General features: G+C 54.2%; 1 protein-coding gene across 1 annotated transcript in view; it reads left to right on the forward strand.

Moving 5' to 3' along the window:
* Nucleotides 1–20,931, forward strand: part of srp72 (signal recognition particle 72) — a 92,824-nt gene that overhangs the window by 64,591 nt on the left and 7,302 nt on the right. Inside the window, exons 14-15 of the mRNA XM_038792997.1 lie at nucleotides 135–272; nucleotides 19,475–19,512. Coding sequence (XP_038648925.1) covers nucleotides 135–272; nucleotides 19,475–19,512 — 176 coding nt within the window. The remainder of the gene's footprint in view (nucleotides 1–134; nucleotides 273–19,474; nucleotides 19,513–20,931) is intronic.

The raw sequence follows: 20,931 nt of genomic DNA on the forward strand, positions 1-20,931 counted from the left end.
AAATAAATTTTGTTCTCTAATTTGAGCGTCTTGTTATGACTAAGGTAAGGTTATCTGCTGATAATTGAGATTGAAAAATAATTTAATAAAGATCTTGAAGTGAAATGATTAAATCCTAAACACTTTCTATCCAGACTTAGTAAGCACTTGCCTTCACCCGACACAATGTCTTTCAAAGTAGATGTTGATGCCTTAGAAAATTCACATGGTGCCACGTACATAAGGAAGAAGGCCGCAAAAGTGGCCGGCGAAAGCCAACTGAAGGAACGTGGGTAAGTGGAAAGTCATTGAAATTGCACTTTTGTTGATGTATAGGTTTTGATTGCAAGATGGTTCCTGTGCAGTTAGCTCTCTCGGTAGTTAATCACTTTGCACACCTCGCCACAGCCATCTGCTACCATCCGTTGCTCTTCCTCCTCCCCATAGTTGCTTCTGCTGTTTAAATTCTCCTGATTCTACCAGTGGGCGCACTTTAGCCTAAAAAGGCTCTGGTTTAAATGGTCTCTGTCTGACAGTTCAGGCCCCATCCCCTGAATTTACCTTGTGACTCTAGAATATAATTGGCTGTATATGTTTCTCAAATCTCAAATTCGTGAACTTCATTGGACATCAAGACTATATTTCTGCAATGGACTGCATTGGAAACATGTAAGACTGCTTCTGTTTATATTCTGCTGACATATTTTCATCTGCAAGCTATGGAAAAGACCTGGGACAGCACGGTGGCACAGTGATTATCACTGCTGCCTCAGCACCAGGGAGCCGGGTTCAATTCCTGCCTTGCGTGACTGTCTGTGGAGTTTGCATGTTATCCCTGTGTCTGCGTGGGTTTACTCCGGGTGCTCCAGTTTCCTCCCACAGTCCAAAGATGTGCAGGTTAGGTGGATTGGCTATTGTAAATTGCCCTTTAGTGTCCAACTGGCTAGGTTGGGTTACAGGGATAGCTTTGGGGGCAAGGGCCTAGATAGTCAGTGCAGACTCGATGGGCCAAATGGTCTCCAGCAGTGCAGCAATTCTGTGATTTTATTCTATATCTAGATCAACGTTTTTCAACTTGACTTGTGGGGCAGGATTCTCCAGTATCCGGTGGGCAGACGGGCAGACGGTCCTGGCGCCAAAGAGTGGCGTGAACCACTCCAGTGTCGGGCCGCCCGGAAGGTGCGGAATTCTCACCTTCGGGGGCTAGGCCAGCGCTGGAGTGGTGCCAACCGGAGCCGAAGGGCCTCCGCCAGCCGGCGTGAGTTGGCGCATGCGCAGAAGCGCCAGCGTGTACCCAGACCGCTGGCGTGATTCCTGCGCATGCACAGGGAGTTTATTCTCTGCGTCGGCCATGGCGGAGCTTTACAGCGGCCGGCGCGGAGGGAAAGGTGCACCCACGGCACAGGCCTGCCCGCAGATCGGTGGGCCCCGATTCTCTCGAGGAAATGGTTTGGGGTCTTTTTGGCTGAGTCAGCACGGCTTTGACAAAGGGATACGTGTCTGCCAAATCTGTTAGAGTTCTTTGTTAGAAGCCCATGGTGTTAAGGATAAGGTCCTAGCATGGATAGAGGATTGGCAGACTGGCAGAAGGAAGAGAGTGGGAAAAGGGGTCTTTTTCAGGATGGCAGCTGGTGGTGACTAGTGGTGTGCCTCAGTGGTCTGTGGGACCACATCTTTTCACAATATACATTAATGATCTGGAGGAAGGAACTGAAGGCACTGTTGCTAAGGTAGTATTGAGGAAGCGAGGGGCTGCAGAAGGATTTGGACAGGCTACGAGAGTGGGCAATGAAGTGGCAAATGAAATACAATGTGGAAAAGTGTGAGGTTATGCACTTTGGAAGGAGAAATTCAATTCAGGCATAGACTATTTTCCAAATAGGGAAATGTTTAGGAAATCAGAAGCACAAAGGAACTTGGGGAGTCCTTGTTCACTCTTAAGGTTAATGTGCAGGTTCAGTCGGCAGTTAGAAGGGCAAATGCAATTTTAGCATTCATGTCAAGAGGGCCAGAATACAAGACCAGGGAGGTACTTTTGAGGCTGTATAAGGCTCTGTTCAGATGCCATTTGGAGTGTGGTGAGTGTGGGTCCCTGGCACTGTGAGACAGCAGTGTTAACCCGGGTACCTGGCACTGTGAGACAACAGTGTTAACCCGGGTCCCTGGCTCTGTGAGACAGCAGTGTTAACCCGGGTCCCTGGCTCTGTGAGACAGCACTGTTAACCCAGGTCCCTGGCACTGTGAGACAGCAGTGTTAACCCGTATCCCTGGCACTGATGCAGCAGTGTTAACCTGGGTCCCTGGCTCTGTGAGACAGCAGTGTTAACCCAGGTCCCTGGTACTATGAGACAGCAGTGTTAACCCGGGTCCCTGGCACTGTGAGACAGCAGTGTTAACCCAGGTCCCTGGCACTATGAGACAGCAGTGTTAACCCGTATCCCTGGCACTTATGCAGCAGCGTTAACCCAGGTCCCTTGCGTTGTGAGACAGCGGTGCTAACCCGGATCCCTGGCACTGAGACAGCAGTGTTAACCCAAGTTCCTGGCACTGTGAGACACAATGTTAACCCGGGTCCCTGGCACTGTGAGGCAGCAGTGTTAACCCGGGTCCCTGGCACTGTGAGGCAGCAGTGTTAACCAGTATCCCTGGCACTGTGAGACAGCAGTGTTAACCCGGATCCCTGGCACTGTGAGGCAGCAGTGTTAACCCTGGTCCCTGGCACTGTGAGACAGCAGTGTTAACCCGTATCCCTGGCACTGATACAGCAGTGCAAACCCGGGTCCCTTGCATTGTGAGACAGCAGTGCGAACCCGGATCCCTGGCACTGTGAGACAGCAGTGTTAACCCGGATCCCTGGCACTGTGAGACAGCAGTGTTAACCCGGGTCCCTGGCGCTGTGAGACAGCAGTGCTAACCCAGATCACTGACACTGTAAGACAGCAGTTAAGAAGGCAAATGCAATGTTCGCATTCATGTCAAGAGGGCTAGAATACAAGACCAGGGAGGTACTTTTGAGGCTGTATAAGGCTCTGTTCAGATCCCATTTGGAGTGTTGTGAGTGTGGGTCCCTGGCAATGTGAGGCAGCAGTGTTAACCCGGGTACCTGGCACTGTGAGACAGCAGTGTTAACCCGGGTCCCTGGCACTGAGACAGCAGTGTTAACCCGGGTCCCTGGCACTGAGACAGCAGTGTTAACCTGGGTCCCTGGCACTATGAGACAGCAGTGTTAACCCGTATCCCTGGCACTTATGCAGCAGCGTTAACCCAGGTCCCTTGCGTTGTGAGACAGCGGTGTTAACCCGGGTCCCTGGAACTGAGACAGCAGTGTTAACCCGGGTCCCTGGCACTGTGAGACAGCAGTGTTAACCCGGGTCCCTGGCTCTGTGAGACAGCAGTGTTAACCCGGGTCCCTGGCTCTGTGAGACAGCAGTGTTAGCCCAGGTCCCTGGCACTATAAGACAGCAGTGTTAACCCGTATCCCTGGCACTGATGCAGCAGTGTTAACCTGGGTCCCTGGCACTGAGACAGTAGTGTTAACCTGGGTCCCTGGCACTGTGAGACAGCAGTGTTAACCCGGGTCCCTGGCACTGAGACAGTAGTGTTAACCTGGGTCCCTGGCACTATAAGACAGCAGTGTTAACCCGTATCCCTGGCACTGATGCAGCAGTGTTAACCTGGGTGCCTGGCACTGTGAGGCAGCAGTGCTAACCCAGGTCCCTTGCGTGTGAGACAGCAGTGTTAACCCGGGTCCCTGGCACTGAGACAGCAGTGTTAACCCGGGTCCCTGGCACTGTGTGACAGCAGTGTTTACCCGGGTCCCTGGCACTGTGAGACAGCAGTGTTAACCCGGGTCCCTGGCTCTGTGAGACAGCAGTGTTAACCCAGGTCCCTGTCACTGTGAGACAGCAGTGTTAACCCGTATCCCTGGCACTGTGAGACAGCAGTGTTAACCCGGATCCCTGGCACTGTGAGGCAGCAGTGTTAACCCTGGTCCCTGGCACTGTGAGACAGCAGTGTTAACCCGTATCCCTGGCACTGATACAGCAGTGCAAACCCGGGTCCCTTGCATTGTGAGACAGCAGTGCGAACCCGGATCCCTGGCACTGTGAGACAGCAGTGTTAACCCGGATCCCTGGCACTGTGAGACAGCAGTGTTAACCCGGGTCCCTGGCACTGTGAGACAGCAGTGCTAACCCAGATCACTGACACTGTAAGACAGCAGTTAAGAAGGCAAATGCAATGTTCGCATTCATGTCAAGAGGGCTAGAATACAAGACCAGGGAGGTACTTTTGAGGCTGTATAAGGCTCTGTTCAGATCCCATTTGGAGTGTTGTGAGTGTGGGTCCCTGGCAATGTGAGGCAGCAGTGTTAACCTGGGTCCCTGGCACTGAGACAGCAGTGTTAACCCGGGTCCCTGGCACTGAGACAGCAGTGTTAACCCGGGTCCCTGGAACTGAGACAGCAGTGTTAACCCGGGTCCCTGGCACTGTGAGACAGCAGTGTTAACCCGGGTCCCTGGCTCTGTGAGACAGCAGTGTTAACCCGGGTCCCTGGCTCTGTGAGACAGCAGTGTTAGCCCAGGTCCCTGGCACTGAGACAGCAGTGTTAACCCGTATCCCTGGCACTGATGCAGCAGTGTTAACCTGGGTCCCTGGCACTGAGACAGTAGTGTTAACCTGGGTCCCTGGCACTGTGAGACAGCAGTGTTAACCCGGGTCCCTGGCACTGAGACAGTAGTGTTAACCTGGGTCCCTGGCACTATAAGACAGCAGTGTTAACCCGTATCCCTGGCACTGATGCAGCAGTGTTAACCTGGGTGCCTGGCACTGTGAGGCAGCAGTGCTAACCCAGGTCCCTTGCGTGTGAGACAGCAGTGCTAACCCGGATCCCTGGCACTGTGAGACAGCAGTGTTAACCCGGGTCCCTGGCACTGAGACAGCAGTGTTAACCCGGGTCCCTGGCACTGTGTGACAGCAGTGTTTACCCGGGTCCCTGGCACTGTGAGACAGCAGGGTTAACCCGGGTCCCTGGCACTGTGAGACAGCAGGGTTAACCCGGGTCCTTGGCTCTGAGACAGCAGTGTTAACCCGGGTCCCTGGAACTGAGACAGCAGTGTTAACCCGGGTCCCTGGCTCTGTGAGACAGCAGTGTTAACCCAGGTCCCTGTCACTGTGAGACAGCAGTGTTTACCCGGGTCCCTGGCACTGTGAGACAGCAGGGTTAACCCGGGTCCCTGGCACTGTGAGACAGCAGTGTTAACCCGTATCCCTGGCACTGATGCAGCAGTGTTAACCTGGGTCCCTGGCACTGTGAGACAGCAGTGTTAACCCGGGTCCCTGGCACTGAGACAGCAGTGTTAACCTGGGTCCTTGGCACTATGAGACAGCAGTGTTAACCCGTATCCCTGGCACTTATGCAGCAGCGTTAACCCAGGTCCCTTGTGTTGTGAGACAGCAGTGTTAACCCAAGTTCCTGGCGCTGTGAGACAGCAGTGTTAACCAGTATCCCTGGCACTGTGAGACAGCAGTGTTAACCCGGGTCCCTGGCACTGTGAGACAGCAATGTTAACCCTGGACCCTGGCACTGTGAGGCAGCAGTGTTAACCCGTATCCCTGGCACTGATGCAGCAGTGCTAACCCGGGTCCCTTGCGTTGTGAGACAGCAGTGCTAACCCGGATCCCTGGCACTGTGAGACAGCAGTGTTAACCCGGATCCCTGGCACTGATGCAGCAGTGTTAACCCGGATCCCTGGCACTGATGGAGCAGTGTTAACCCGGATCCCTGGCACTGTGAGACACCCGGTCTAACCCGGGTCCCTGGCACTGAGACAGCAGTGTAAACCCGGTTCCCTGGCACTGTGAGACACCAGTGTTAACCTAGGTCCCTGGCACTGTGAGACAGCAGAGTTAACCCGGGTCCCTGGCACTGTGAGACAGCAGTGTTAACCCGGGTCCCTGGCACTGTGAGACAGCAGTGTTTACCCGGGTCCCTGGCACTGTGAGACAGCAGTGTTAACCCGGGTCCCTGGCGCTGTGAGACAGCAGTGTTAACCCGGGTCCCTGGCTCTGTGAGACAGCAGTGCTAACCTAGATCACTGACACTGTAAGACAGCAGTTAAGAAGGCAAATGCAATGTTCGCATTCATGTCAAGAGGGCTAGAATACAAGACCAGGGAGATACTTTTGAGGCTGTATAAGGCTCTGGTCAGATCCCATTTGGTGTGTTGTGAGTGTGGGTCCCTGGCAATGTGAGGCAGCAGTGTTAACCTGGGTCCCTGGCACTGAGACAGCAGTGTTAACCTGGGTCCCTGGCACTGAGACAGCAGTGTTAACCCGGGTCCTTGGCTCTGAGACAGCAGTGTTAACCCGGGTCCCTGGAACTGAGACAGCAGTGTTAACCCGGGTCCCTAGCACTGTGAGACAGCAGTGTTAACCCGGGACCCTGGCACTGTGAGACATGAGTGTTAACCCGGGTACCTGGCACTGTGAGACAACAATGTTAACCCGGGTCCCTGGCTCTGTGAGACAGCAGTGTTAACCCGGGTCCCTGGCTCTGTGAGACAGCAGTGTTAACCCAGGTCCCTGGCACTGTGAGACAGCAGTGTTAACCCGTATCCCTGGCACTGATGCAGCAGTGTTAACCTGGGTCCCTGGCACTGTGAGACAGCAGTGTTAACCCAGGTCCCTGGCACTGTGAGACAGCAGTGTTAACCCGTATCCCTGGCACTGATGCAGCAGTGTTAACCCGGGTCCCTGGCACTGTGAGACAGCAGTGCTAACCCGGATCCCTGGCACTGTGAGACAGCAGTGTTAACCCGGGTCCCTGGCACTGTGAGACAGCAGTGTTAACCCAGGTCCCTGGCACTGTGAGACAGCAGCGTTAACCCGGGTACCTGGCACTGTGAGACAACAGTGTTAACCCGGGTCCCTGGCTCTGTGAGACAGCAGTGTTAACCCGGGTCCCGGGCTCTGTGAGACAGCAGTGTTAACCCAGGTCCCTGGCACTGTGAGACAGCAGTGTTAACCCGTATCCCTGGCACTGATGCAGAAGTGTTAACCTGGGTCCCTGGCACTGTGAGACAGCAATGTTAACCCGGGTCCCTGGCACTGAGGCAGCAGTGTTAACCTGGGTCCCTGGCACTGAGGCAGCAGTGTTAACCTGGGTCCCTGGCACTATAAGACAGCAATGTTAACCCGTATCCCTGGCACTGATGCAGCAGTGTTAACCCGGGTCCTTGGCTCTGAGACAGCAGTGCTAACCCGGATCCCTGGCACTGTGAGACAGCAGTGTTAACCCGGGTCCCTGGCACTGTGAGACAGCAGTGTTTACCCGGGTCCCTGGCACTGTGAGACAGCAGTGTTAACCCGGGTCCCTGGCACTGTGAGACAGCAGTGTTTACCCGGGTCCCTGGCACTGTGAGACAGCAGTGTTAACCTGGACCCTGGCACTGTGAGACAGCAGTGTTAACCCGGGTCCCTGGCACTGTGAGACAGCAGTGTTTACCCGGGTCCCTGGCAATGTGAGGCAGCAGTGTTAACCCGGGTCCTTGGCTCTGAGACAGCAGTGATAACCCGGGTCCCTGGCACTGTGAGACAGCAGTGTTAACCCGGGTCCCTAGCACTGTGAGACAGCAGTGTTAACCAGGTCCCTGGCTCTGTGAGACAGCAGTGTTAACCCGGGTCCCTGGCACTGTGAGACAGCAGCGTTAACCCGGGTACCTGGCACTGTGAGACAACAGTGTTAACCCGGGTCCCTGGTCCTGTGAGACAGCAGTGTTAACCCAGGTCCCTGGTACTGTGAGACAGCAGTGTTAACCCGTATCCCTGGCACTGATGCAGCAGTGTTAACCTGGGTCCCTGGCACTGAGGCAGCAGTGTTAACCTGGGTCCCTGGCACTATAAGACAGCAGTGTTAACCCGTATCCCTGGCACTGATGCAGCAGTGTTAACCTAGGTCCCTGGCACTGTGAGACAGCAGTGCTAACCCGGATCCCTGGCACTGTGAGACAGCAGTGTTAACCCGGGTCCCTGGCACTGTGAGACAGCAGTGTTTACCCGGGTCCCTGGCACTGTGAGACAGCAGTGTTAACCCGGGTCCTTGGCTCTGAGACAGCAGTGTTAACCCGGGTCCCTGGAACTGAGACAGCAATGTTAACCCGGGTCCATAGCACTGTGAGACAGAAGTGTTAATCAGGTCCCTGGCTCTGTGAGACAGCAGTGTTAACCCGGGTCCCTGGCACTGTGAGACAGCAGTGTTAACCCGTATCCCTGGCACTGATGCAGCAGTGTTAACCCGGGTCCTTGGCTCTGAGACAGCAGTGCTAACCCGGATCCCTGGCACTGTGAGACAGCAGTGTTAATCAGGTCCCTGGCTCTGTGAGACAGCAGTGTTAACCCGGGTCCCTGGCACTGTGAGACAGCAGTGTTTACCCGGGTCCCTGGCACTGTGAGACAGCAGTGTTAACCTGGGTCCCTGGCACTATAAGACAGCAGTGTTAACCCGTATCCCTGGCACTGATGCAGCAGTGTTAACCCAGGTCCCTTGCATTGTGAGACAGCAGTGTTGACCCGGATCCCTGGCACTGATGCAGCAGTGTTAACCCAGGTCCCTTGCGTTGTGAGACACCAGTGTTGACCCGGGTCCCTGGCACTGTGAGACAGCAGTGTTAACCCGGGTCCCTGGCACTGTGAGTCAGCAGTGTTAACCCGTATCCCTGGCACTGTGAGACAGCAGTGTTAACCCGGGTCCCTGGCGCTGTGAGACAGCAGTGTTAACCCGGGTCCCTGGCGCTGTGAGACAGCAGTTAAGATGGCAAATGCAATGTTCGCATTCATGTCAAGAGGGCTAGAATACAAGACCAGGGAGATACTTTTGAGGCTGTATAAGGCTCTGGTCAGATCCCATTTGGAGTGTTGTGAGTGTGGGTCCCTGGCAATGTGAGGCAGCAGTGTTAACCTGGGTCCCTGGCACTGAGACAGCAGTGTTAACCCGGGTCCCTGGCACTGAGACAGCAGTGTTAACCCGGGTCCTTGGCTCTGAGACAGCAGTGTTAGCCCGGGCCCCTGGAAATGAGACAGCAGTGTTAACCCGGGTCCCTGGCACTGTGAGACAGCAGTGTTAACCCGGGTTCCTGGCACTGTGAGACAACAGTGTTAACCCGGGTCCCTGGCTCTGTGAGACAGCAGTGTTAACCCGGGTCCCTGGCTCTGTGAGACAGCAGTGTTAACCCAGGTCCCTGGCACTGTGAGACAGCAGTGTTAACCCGTATCCCTGGCACTGATGCAGCAGTGTTAACCTAGGTCCCTGGCACTGTGAGACAGCAGTGCTAACCCGGATCCCTGGCACTGTGAGACAGCAGTGTTAACCCGGGTCCCTGGCACTGAGGCAGCAGTGTTAACCTGGGTCCCTGGCACTATAAGACAGCAGTGTTAACCCGTATCCCTGGCACTGATGCAGCAGTGTTAACCCGGGTCCTTGGCTCTGAGACAGCAGTGCTAACCCGGATCCCTGGCACTGTGAGACAGCAGTGTTAACCCGGGTCCCTGGCACTGTGAGACAGCAGTGTTTACCCGGGTCCCTGGCACTGTGAGACAGCAGTGTTAACCCGTATCCCTGGCACTGTGAGACAGCAGTGTTAACCCGGGTCCCTGGCACTGTGAGACAGCAGTGCTAACCAGTGTCCCTGGCACTGTGAGACAGCAGTGTTAACCCGGGTCCCTGGCACTGTGAGACAGCAGTGTTTACCCGGGTCCCTGGCACTGTGAGACAGCAGTGTTAACCTGGACCCTGGCACTGTGAGACAGCAGTGTTAACCCGGGTCCCTGGCACTGTGAGACAGCAGTGTTTACCCGGGTCCCTGGCAATGTGAGGCAGCAGTGTTAACCCGGGTCCTTGGCTCTGAGACAGCAGTGATAACCCGGGTCCCTGGCACTGTGAGACAGCAGTGTTAACCCGGGTCCCTAGCACTGTGAGACAGCAGTGTTAACCAGGTCCCTGGCTCTGTGAGACAGCAGTGTTAACCCGGGTCCCTGGCACTGTGAGACAGCAGCGTTAACCCGGGTACCTGGCACTGTGAGACAACAGTGTTAACCCGGGTCCCTGGCTCTGTGAGACAGCAGTGTTAACCCAGGTCCCTGGCACTGTGAGACAGCAGTGTTAACCCGTATCCCTGGCACTGATGCAGCAGTGTTAACCTGGGTCCCTGGCACTGTGAGACAGCAATGTTAACCCGGGTCCCTGGCACTGAGGCAGCAGTGTTAACCTGGGTCCCTGACACTATAAGACAGCAGTGTTAACCCGTATCCCTGGCACTGATGCAGCAGTGTTAACCCGGTTCTTGGCTCTGAGACAGCAGTGTTAACCCAGGTCCCTGGCACTGTGAGACAGCAGTGTTAACCCGTATCCCTGGCACTGATGCAGCAGTGTTAACCTAGGTCCCTGGCACTGTGAGACAGCAGTGCTAACCCGGATCCCTGGCACTGTGAGACAGCAGTGTTAACCCGGGTCCCTGGCACTGTGAGACAGCAGTGTTTACCCGGGTCCCTGGCTCTGTGAGACAGCAGTGTTAACCCGGGTCCTTGGCTCTGAGACAGCAGTGTTAACCCGGGTCCCTGGAACTGAGGCAGCAGTGTTACCCTGGGTCCCTGGCACTATAAGACAGCAGTGTTAACCCGTATCCCTGGCACTGATGCAGCAGTGTTAACCCAGGTCCCTTGCGTGAGAGACAGCAGTGCTAACCCGGATCCCTGGTACTGTGAGACAGCAGTGTTAACCCGGGTCCCTGGCACGGTGAGACAGCAGTGTTAACCCGGGTCCCTGGCACTGTGAGACAGCAGTGTTAACCCGGGTCCTTGGCTCTGAGACAGCAGTGTTAACCCGGGTCCCTGGAACTGAGACAGCAGTGTTAACCCGGGTCCCTAGCACAGTGAGACAGCAGTGTTAACCCGGGTCCCTGGCACTGTGAGACAGCAGTGTTTACCCGGGTCCCTGGCACTGTGGGACAGCAGTGTTAACCTGGGTCCCTGGCACTATAAGACAGCAGTGTTAACCCGTATCCCTGGCACTGATGCAGCAGTGTTAACCCGGGTCCCTGGCACTGTGAGACAGCAGTGTTAACCCGGGTCCCTAGCGCTGTGAGACAGCAGTGCTAACCCAGATCACAAACACTGTAAGACAGCAGTTAAGATGGCAAATGCAATGTTCGCATTCATGTCAAGAGGGCTAGAATACAAGACCAGGGAGGTACTTTTGAGGCTGTATAAGGCTCTGTTCAGATCCCATTTGGAGTGTTGTGAGTGTGGGTCCCTGGCAATGTGAGGCAGCAGTGTTAACCTGGGTCCCTGGCACTGAGACAGCAGTGTTAACCCGGGTCCCTGGCACTGTGAGACAGCAGTGTTAACCCGGGTCCCTGGCACTGTGGCAGCAGTGTTAACCCGGGTCCCTGGAAATGAGACAGCAATGTTAACCCGGGTCCCTGGCACTGTGAGACAACAGTGTTAACCCGGGTCCCTGGCTCTGTGAGACAGCAGTGTTAACCCAGGTCACTGGAACTGTGAGACAGCAGTGTTAACCCGGGTTTTGGCTCTGAGACAGCAGTGTTAACCCGGGTCCCTGGCACTGTGAGACAGCAGTATTAACCCGTATCCCTGGCACTGATGCAGCAGTGTTAACCTGGGTCCCTGGCACTGTGAGACAGCAGTATTAACCCGGGTCCCTGGCACTGAGGCAGCAGTGTTACCCTGGGTCCCTGGCACTATAAGACAGCAGTGTTAACCCGTATCCCTGGCACTGATGCAGCAGTGTTAACCTGGGTCCCTGGCACTGTGAGACAGCAGTGTTTACCCGGGTCCCTGGCACTGTGAGACAGCAGTGTTTACCCGGGTCCCTGGCGCTGTGAGACAGCAGTGTTAACCCGGGTCCCTGGCACTGTGAGGCAGCAGTGTTAACCCTGGTCCCTGGAACTGAGACAGCAGTGTTAACCCGGGTCCCTAGCACTGTGAGACAGCAGTGTTAATCAGGTCCCTGGCTCTGTGAGACAGCAGTGTTAACCCAGGTACCTGGCACTGTGAGACAACAGTGTTAACCCGGGTCCCTGGCTCTGTGAGACAGCAGTGTTAACCCGGGTCCCTGGCTCTGTGAGACAGCAGTGTTAACCCAGGTCCCTGGCACTGTGAGACAGCAGTGTTAACCCGGGTCCTTGGCTCTGAGACAGCAGTGTTAACGCGGGTCCCTGGAACTGAGACAGCAGTGTTAACCCGGGTCCCTAACATTGTGAGACACCAGTGCTAACCCGGGTCCCTGGCACTGTGAGACAGCAGTGCTAACCCGGATCCCTGGCACTGTGAGACAGCAGTGTTAACCCGGGTCCCTGGCACGGTGAGACAGCAGTGTTAACCCGGGTCCCTGGCACTGTGAGACAGCAGTGTTTACCCGGGTCCCTGGCACTGTGAGACAGCAGTGTTAACCCGGGTCCTTGGCTCTGAGACAGCAGTGTTAACCCGGGTCCCTGGAACTGAGACAGCAGTGTTAACCCGGGTCCCTAGCACTGTGAGACAGCAGTGTTAATCAGGTCCCTGGCTCTGTGAGACAGCAGTGTTAACCCGGGTCCCTGGCACTGTGAGACAGCAGTGTTAACCCAGGTACCTGGCACTGTGAGACAACAGTGTTAACCCGGGTCCCTGGCTCTGTGAGACAGCAGTGTTAACCCGGGTCCCTGGCTCTGTGAGACAGCAGTGTTAACCCAGGTCCCTGGCACTGATGCAGCAGTGTCAACCTGGGTCCCTGGCACTATAAGACACAGTGTTAACCCGTATCCCTGGCACTGATGCAGCAGTGTTAACCCAGGTCCCTTGCTGTGAGACAGCAGTGCTAACCCGGATCCCTGGCTCTGTGAGACAGCAGTGTTAACCCGGGTCCCTGGCTCTGTGAGACAGCAGTGTTAACCCAGGTCCCTGGCACTGATGCAGCAGTGTTAACCTGGGTCCCTGGCACTGTGAGACAGCAGCGTTAACCCGGGTCCCTGGCACTGAGGCAGCAGTGTTAACCTGGTCCCTGGCACTATAAGACACAGTGTTAACCCGTATCCCTGGCACTGATGCAGCAGTGTTAACCCAGGTCCCTTGCTGTGAGACAGCAGTGCTAACCCGGATCCCTGGCACTGTGAGACAGCAGTGTTAACCCGGGTCCCTGGCACTGTGAGACAACAGTGTTAACCCGGGTCCCTGGCACTGTGAGACAGCAGTGTTTACCCGGGACCCTGGCACTGTGAGACAGCAGTGTTAACCCGGATCTCTGGCACTGTGAGACACCAGTGTTAACCCGTGTCCCTGGCACTGTGAGACAACAGTGTTAACCCGGGTCCCTGGCTCTGTGAGACAGCAATGCTAACTCGGGACCCTGGCACTGTGAGACAGCAGTGTTAGCCCGGGTCCCTGGCGCTGTGAGACAGCAGTGTTAACCCAGGTCTCTGACGCTGTGAGATAGCAGTGTTAATCCGGATCTCTGGCACTGTGAGGCAACAGTGTTAACCCGGGTTCCTCACACTGTGAGACAGCAGTGTTGACCAGGGTCCCTGGCACTGTGAGACAGCAGTGTTAACCCGGGTCCCATGCACTGTGAGACAGCAGTGCTAACCCAGGTCCCTAGCGCTGTGAGACAGCAGTGTTAACCCAGGTCCCTGGTGCTGTGAGACAGCAGTGTTAACCCGGGTCCCTGGCACTGTGAGACAGCAGTGTTAACCCAGGACCCTGGCACTGTGAGACAGCAGTGCTTACTCGGGTCCCTGGCACTGTGATACAGCAGTGTTAACCCGGGCCCCTGGCACTGTGAGACAGCAGTGTTAACCCGGGCCCCTGGCACCGAGACAGCAGTGTTAACCCGGGTCCCTGGCACTGTGAGAATGCAGTGTTAACCCGGGTCCCTTGCACTGTGAGACAGCAGTGCTAAACCGGGTCCCTGGCACTGTGAGACAGCAGTGTTTACCCGGGTCCCTGGCGCTGTGAGACAGCAGTGTTAACCCGGGTCCTTGGCGCTGTGAGACAGCAGTGTTTACCCGGGTCCCTGGCGCTGTGAGACAGCAGTGTTAACCCGGGTCCTTGGCGCTGTGAGACAGCAGTGCTAACCCGGGTCCCTGGCACTGTGAGACAGCAGTGTTAACCCGGGTCCCTGGCACTGTGAGACAGCAGTGTTTACCCGGGTCCCTGGCAATGTGAGGCAGCAGTGTTAACCCGGGTCCTTGGCTCTGAGACAGCAGTGATAACCCGGGTCCCTGGCACTGTGAGACAGCAGTGTTAACCCGGGTCCCTAGCACTGTGAGACAGCAGTGTTAACCAGGTCCCTGGCTCTGTGAGACAGCAGTGTTAACCCGGGTCCCTGGCACTGTGAGACAGCAGCGTTAACCCGGGTACCTGGCACTGTGAGACAACAGTGTTAACCCGGGTCCCTGGCTCTGTGAGACAGCAGTGTTAACCCAGGTCCCTGGCACTGTGAGACAGCAGTGTTAACCCGTATCCCTGGCACTGATGCAGCAGTGTTAACCTGGGTCCCTGGCACTGTGAGACAGCAATGTTAACCCGGGTCCCTGGCACTGAGGCAGCAGTGTTAACCTGGGTCCCTGACACTATAAGACAGCAGTGTTAACCCGTATCCCTGGCACTGATGCAGCAGTGTTAACCCGGTTCTTGGCTCTGAGACAGCAGTGTTAACCCAGGTCCCTGGCACTGTGAGACAGCAGTGTTAACCCGTATCCCTGGCACTGATGCAGCAGTGTTAACCTAGGTCCCTGGCACTGTGAGACAGCAGTGCTAACCCGGATCCCTGGCACTGTGAGACAGCAGTGTTAACCCGGGTCCCTGGCACTGTGAGACAGCAGTGTTTACCCGGGTCCCTGGCTCTGTGAGACAGCAGTGTTAACCCGGGTCCTTGGCTCTGAGACAGCAGTGTTAACCCGGGTCCCTGGAACTGAGGCAGCAGTGTTACCCTGGGTCCCTGGCACTATAAGACAGCAGTGTTAACCCGTATCCCTGGCACTGATGCAGCAGTGTTAACCCAGGTCCCTTGCGTGAGAGACAGCAGTGCTAACCCGGATCCCTGGTACTGTGAGACAGCAGTGTTAACCCGGGTCCCTGGCACGGTGAGACAGCAGTGTTAACCCGGGTCCCTGGCACTGTGAGACAGCAGTGTTAACCCGGGTCCTTGGCTCTGAGACAGCAGTGTTAACCCGGGTCCCTGGAACTGAGACAGCAGTGTTAACCCGGGTCCCTAGCACAGTGAGACAGCAGTGTTAACCCGGGTCCCTGGCACTGTGAGACAGCAGTGTTTACCCGGGTCCCTGGCACTGTGGGACAGCAGTGTTAACCTGGGTCCCTGGCACTATAAGACAGCAGTGTTAACCCGTATCCCTGGCACTGATGCAGCAGTGTTAACCCGGGTCCCTGGCACTGTGAGACAGCAGTGTTAACCCGGGTCCCTAGCGCTGTGAGACAGCAGTGCTAACCCAGATCACAAACACTGTAAGACAGCAGTTAAGATGGCAAATGCAATGTTCGCATTCATGTCAAGAGGGCTAGAATACAAGACCAGGGAGGTACTTTTGAGGCTGTATAAGGCTCTGTTCAGATCCCATTTGGAGTGTTGTGAGTGTGGGTCCCTGGCAATGTGAGGCAGCAGTGTTAACCTGGGTCCCTGGCACTGAGACAGCAGTGTTAACCCGGGTCCCTGGCACTGTGGCAGCAGTGTTAACCCGGGTCCCTGGAAATGAGACAGCAATGTTAACCCGGGTCCCTGGCACTGTGAGACAACAGTGTTAACCCGGGTCCCTGGCTCTGTGAGACAGCAGTGTTAACCCAGGTCACTGGAACTGTGAGACAGCAGTGTTAACCCGGGTTTTGGCTCTGAGACAGCAGTGTTAACCCGGGTCCCTGGCACTGTGAGACAGCAGTATTAACCCGTATCCCTGGCACTGATGCAGCAGTGTTAACCTGGGTCCCTGGCACTGTGAGACAGCAGTATTAACCCGGGTCCCTGGCACTGAGGCAGCAGTGTTACCCTGGGTCCCTGGCACTATAAGACAGCAGTGTTAACCCGTATCCCTGGCACTGATGCAGCAGTGTTAACCTGGGTCCCTGGCACTGTGAGACAGCAGTGTTTACCCGGGTCCCTGGCACTGTGAGACAGCAGTGTTTACCCGGGTCCCTGGCGCTGTGAGACAGCAGTGTTAACCCGGGTCCCTGGCACTGTGAGGCAGCAGTGTTAACCCTGGTCCCTGGAACTGAGACAGCAGTGTTAACCCGGGTCCCTAGCACTGTGAGACAGCAGTGTTAATCAGGTCCCTGGCTCTGTGAGACAGCAGTGTTAACCCAGGTACCTGGCACTGTGAGACAACAGTGTTAACCCGGGTCCCTGGCTCTGTGAGACAGCAGTGTTAACCCGGGTCCCTGGCTCTGTGAGACAGCAGTGTTAACCCAGGTCCCTGGCACTGTGAGACAGCAGTGTTAACCCGGGTCCTTGGCTCTGAGACAGCAGTGTTAACGCGGGTCCCTGGAACTGAGACAGCAGTGTTAACCCGGGTCCCTAACATTGTGAGACACCAGTGCTAACCCGGGTCCCTGGCACTGTGAGACAGCAGTGCTAACCCGGATCCCTGGCACTGTGAGACAGCAGTGTTAACCCGGGTCCCTGGCACGGTGAGACAGCAGTGTTAACCCGGGTCCCTGGCACTGTGAGACAGCAGTGTTTACCCGGGTCCCTGGCACTGTGAGACAGCAGTGTTAACCCGGGTCCTTGGCTCTGAGACAGCAGTGTTAACCCGGGTCCCTGGAACTGAGACAGCAGTGTTAACCCGGGTCCCTAGCACTGTGAGACAGCAGTGTTAATCAGGTCCCTGGCTCTGTGAGACAGCAGTGTTAACCCGGGTCCCTGGCACTGTGAGACAGCAGTGTTAACCCAGGTACCTGGCACTGTGAGACAACAGTGTTAACCCGGGTCCCTGGCTCTGTGAGACAGCAGTGTTAACCCGGGTCCCTGGCTCTGTGAGACAGCAGTGTTAACCCAGGTCCCTGGCACTGATGCAGCAGTGTCAACCTGGGTCCCTGGCACTATAAGACACAGTGTTAACCCGTATCCCTGGCACTGATGCAGCAGTGTTAACCCAGGTCCCTTGCTGTGAGACAGCAGTGCTAACCCGGATCCCTGGCTCTGTGAGACAGCAGTGTTAACCCGGGTCCCTGGCTCTGTGAGACAGCAGTGTTAACCCAGGTCCCTGGCACTGATGCAGCAGTGTTAACCTGGGTCCCTGGCACTGTGAGACAGCAGCGTTAACCCGGGTCCCTGGCACTGAGGCAGCAGTGTTAACCTGGTCCCTGGCACTATAAGACACAGTGTTAACCCGTATCCCTGGCACTGATGCAGCAGTGTTAACCCAGGTCCCTTGCTGTGAGACAGCAGTGCTAACCCGGATCCCTGGCACTGTGAGACAGCAGTGTTAACCCGGGTCCCTGGCACTGTGAGACAACAGTGTTAACCCGGGTCCCTGGCACTGTGAGACAGCAGTGTTTACCCGGGACCCTGGCACTGTGAGACAGCAGTGTTAACCCGGATCTCTGGCACTGTGAGACACCAGTGTTAACCCGTGTCCCTGGCACTGTGAGACAACAGTGTTAACCCGGGTCCCTGGCTCTGTGAGACAGCAATGCTAACTCGGGACCCTGGCACTGTGAGACAGCAGTGTTAGCCCGGGTCCCTGGCGCTGTGAGACAGCAGTGTTAACCCAGGTCTCTGACGCTGTGAGATAGCAGTGTTAATCCGGATCTCTGGCACTGTGAGGCAACAGTGTTAACCCGGGTTCCTCACACTGTGAGACAGCAGTGTTGACCAGGGTCCCTGGCACTGTGATACAGCAGTGTTAACCCGGGTCCCATGCACTGTGAGACAGCAGTGCTAACCCAGGTCCCTAGCGCTGTGAGACAGCAGTGTTAACCCAGGTCCCTGGTGCTGTGAGACAGCAGTGTTAACCCGGGTCCCTGGCACTGTGAGACAGCAGTGTTAACCCAGGACCCTGGCACTGTGAGACAGCAGTGCTTACTCGGGTCCCTGGCACTGTGATACAGCAGTGTTAACCCGGGCCCCTGGCACTGTGAGACAGCAGTGTTAACCCGGGCCCCTGGCACCGAGACAGCAGTGTTAACCCGGGTCCCTGGCACTGTGAGAATGCAGTGTTAACCCGGGTCCCTTGCACTGTGAGACAGCAGTGCTAAACCGGGTCCCTGGCACTGTGAGACAGCAGTGTTTACCCGGGTCCCTGGCGCTGTGAGACAGCAGTGTTAACCCGGGTCCTTGGCGCTGTGAGACAGCAGTGTTTACCCGGGTCCCTGGCGCTGTGAGACAGCAGTGTTAACCCGGGTCCTTGGCGCTGTGAGACAGCAGTGCTAACCCGGGTCCCTGGCACTGTGAGACAGCAGTGTTAACCTGGGTCCCTGGCGCTGTGAGACAGCAGTATTAACCCGGATCCCTGGCGCTGTGAAGCAGCAGTGTCGTCGCTCTGCATCCCCAATTTTATTCCTCCATCAATGATCTTGGGCCCCAAGCTCTGGAATTTATTCCCGGCATCTCTGCTTCCTTGAAAGTTGCCTTTTTTTAAGACATCTTTTTAGCCAAGCTTCTGGTTACCTGATCTAATAGTTATTTATGTGGTCTGATATTATACTTTGTTTTGTAATGCTCCTGTGAAAGTCTTGGGATGTTGCATTATGTTAAAATTGTTATATACAAGTTGTTTTGAACAGAACATGGCAGTGGTTTTAGTTCAAGTTGTCATTCACATTGGAATTGTGGCACTGGTGTGAAATAGTTTCATTGCACTCGTGGTGTAGTTATAGAACAGCAGAGAACAGGCCCTTCGGCCCTCGATGTTGTGCCGAGTTTTCATGTAACAAATCCAGAGTCTAAACCAGATCTTACAGGACAGAGTGAAGTGGAGGAAAACACTCGATGAATGAGTCAATCTTGCATCAATTTGGAGTTAGCTTGGACTTTTGTACCAATATTGAACTTGGGAATGTGCATCATGCACAGTGTGGTATGGTTTTGTACTGATGCTGAACTTGTGGGCTGTAGCCTGTGTCCAGACATTGCTTAGTTTATATCACGTGAATGACTCCATGGTGTGTATGTCAAAGTTGCTTTGTTGCCAGTCGTTAACCGTTAATTAAAGGACGGAAAATTGCAGCTGCAGCAGCTTTCAATTGTGAGTACGACTGGAAACAACAGATATCAAGGTTGATTCTTGCAGTTAGCCTGTTGCAGGAGTTTGATTGATTTCACAGTTTAAGAATGTTGTTAAGTGTTGTATTATCTATGGGAACCTAATTTCTTTTGAGATTTCCAGGGTAATGCATTTCCATTTCTGCACCTTTAACAGGAAACATGAAAAACTAAGAAACTTAATCCATTCTGTTTTAGATGCACTATTTTGACGCACTCTTTTTTTTTGTTTTCCAGACAAGGAGACATAAAGAAAAAGAAGAAGAAAAAGAAAGGTTTTGCATTTATGTATCTTGTTTTTATCTTGTCTCAGAAATCAACTTGAAAAAGCAACTGTTTGCTTTGTGACAATCTTTGTTATAACTCTCAATAAGGCCTTGTTACCTCTAGACTCGACCACTCCTAGCTGGTCTCCCACATTCTGAGCTCCATAATTTGATAGCATCCAAAATTCAGTCACCCCTGTCTTAATTTGCAGCAAGTCCCGTTCCCGTATCACTCCTGTGCTTGCTGACTTACCAGTCAACTAATGTCGTCTTTAAAATTCTCAACGTTAACTTTAAATCCTTCCATTGCCTCGCCCTTCTCATCTCTTTCATTTCCTACAGCCCCACAATCCTACAAGATATCTGCTTGCCTCTAATTAGCCTCTTGTGTATTCCCAATTCTAATTGTTCCACCATTAGTGGCTGGACTCCCAGTCTCTGAGGCTGAAGCTTTGAAATTCCCTCTCTACTCCGCTCTTCCTCACTCTCTTTAAGGCAATCCTCAAAACTCTTTGTCGAAGCTTTTCTAGCTTAATATTTCTTTGTGGGCTGGCATCATACTTTGTTTTATAATGTTCCTGTACAGCACCTTGGGACATTTCACATGTTATAGGAACTGTATCACAGCATTTGGAAAGCAGGGTGTAAGCAGATAAAATCTGATTTACAAAAGGAAAATCATGCTTGACAAATCTACTAGAATTCTTTGAAGATGTGATAAGTAGAGTTCACCAGGGAGAACCGGTGAATGTGGTTTATTTAAAATTTCAGAAGGCTTTTGACAAGGTCCCACATAGATTAATATGTAAAGTTACAGCGCATGGGATTGCGAAATAGATATGTGGAGATGCCAGCGTTGGACTGGGTGGGCACAGTAAGCAGTCTTACAACATCAAGTTAAAGTCCAACTGGTTTATTTCAAATCACTAGCTTTCAGAGCACTGCTCCTTCCTCAGGTGATTCACCTTCATTCACCTGAGGAAGGAGCAGTGCTCTGAAAGCTAGTTATGCAAAACAAACCTGTTGGACTTTAATCTGGGATTGAAATGGATAGAAAACTGGTTAACAGACAGGAAGTAAAAAGTTGGAATAAATGGGTCTTTTTCTGATTGGCAGGCAGTGACCAGTGGGGTACCGCAGGGATCTGTGCTGGGACCCCAACTGTTCACATTATATATCAATGATTTGGACGTAAGAACTAAATGTATTATCTCCAAATTTGCAGATGATACAAAGTTGGGTGGGAGGGTGAGCTGTGAGGAGGATGCAGAAATACTTCAGGATTTGGACAGGCTGAGTGAGTAGGCACATGCATGGCAGGTGCAGTATCATGAAAATGAAAATAAAAATGGCTTATTGTCACAAGTAGGCTTCAAATGAAGTTACTGCGAAAAGCCCCTAGTCGCCACATTCCGGTGCCTGTTCGGG

This window comes from Scyliorhinus canicula, chromosome 3 (assembly GCF_902713615.1).
Source record: "Scyliorhinus canicula chromosome 3, sScyCan1.1, whole genome shotgun sequence".
Taxonomy (NCBI): Eukaryota; Metazoa; Chordata; class Chondrichthyes; order Carcharhiniformes; family Scyliorhinidae; genus Scyliorhinus; species Scyliorhinus canicula.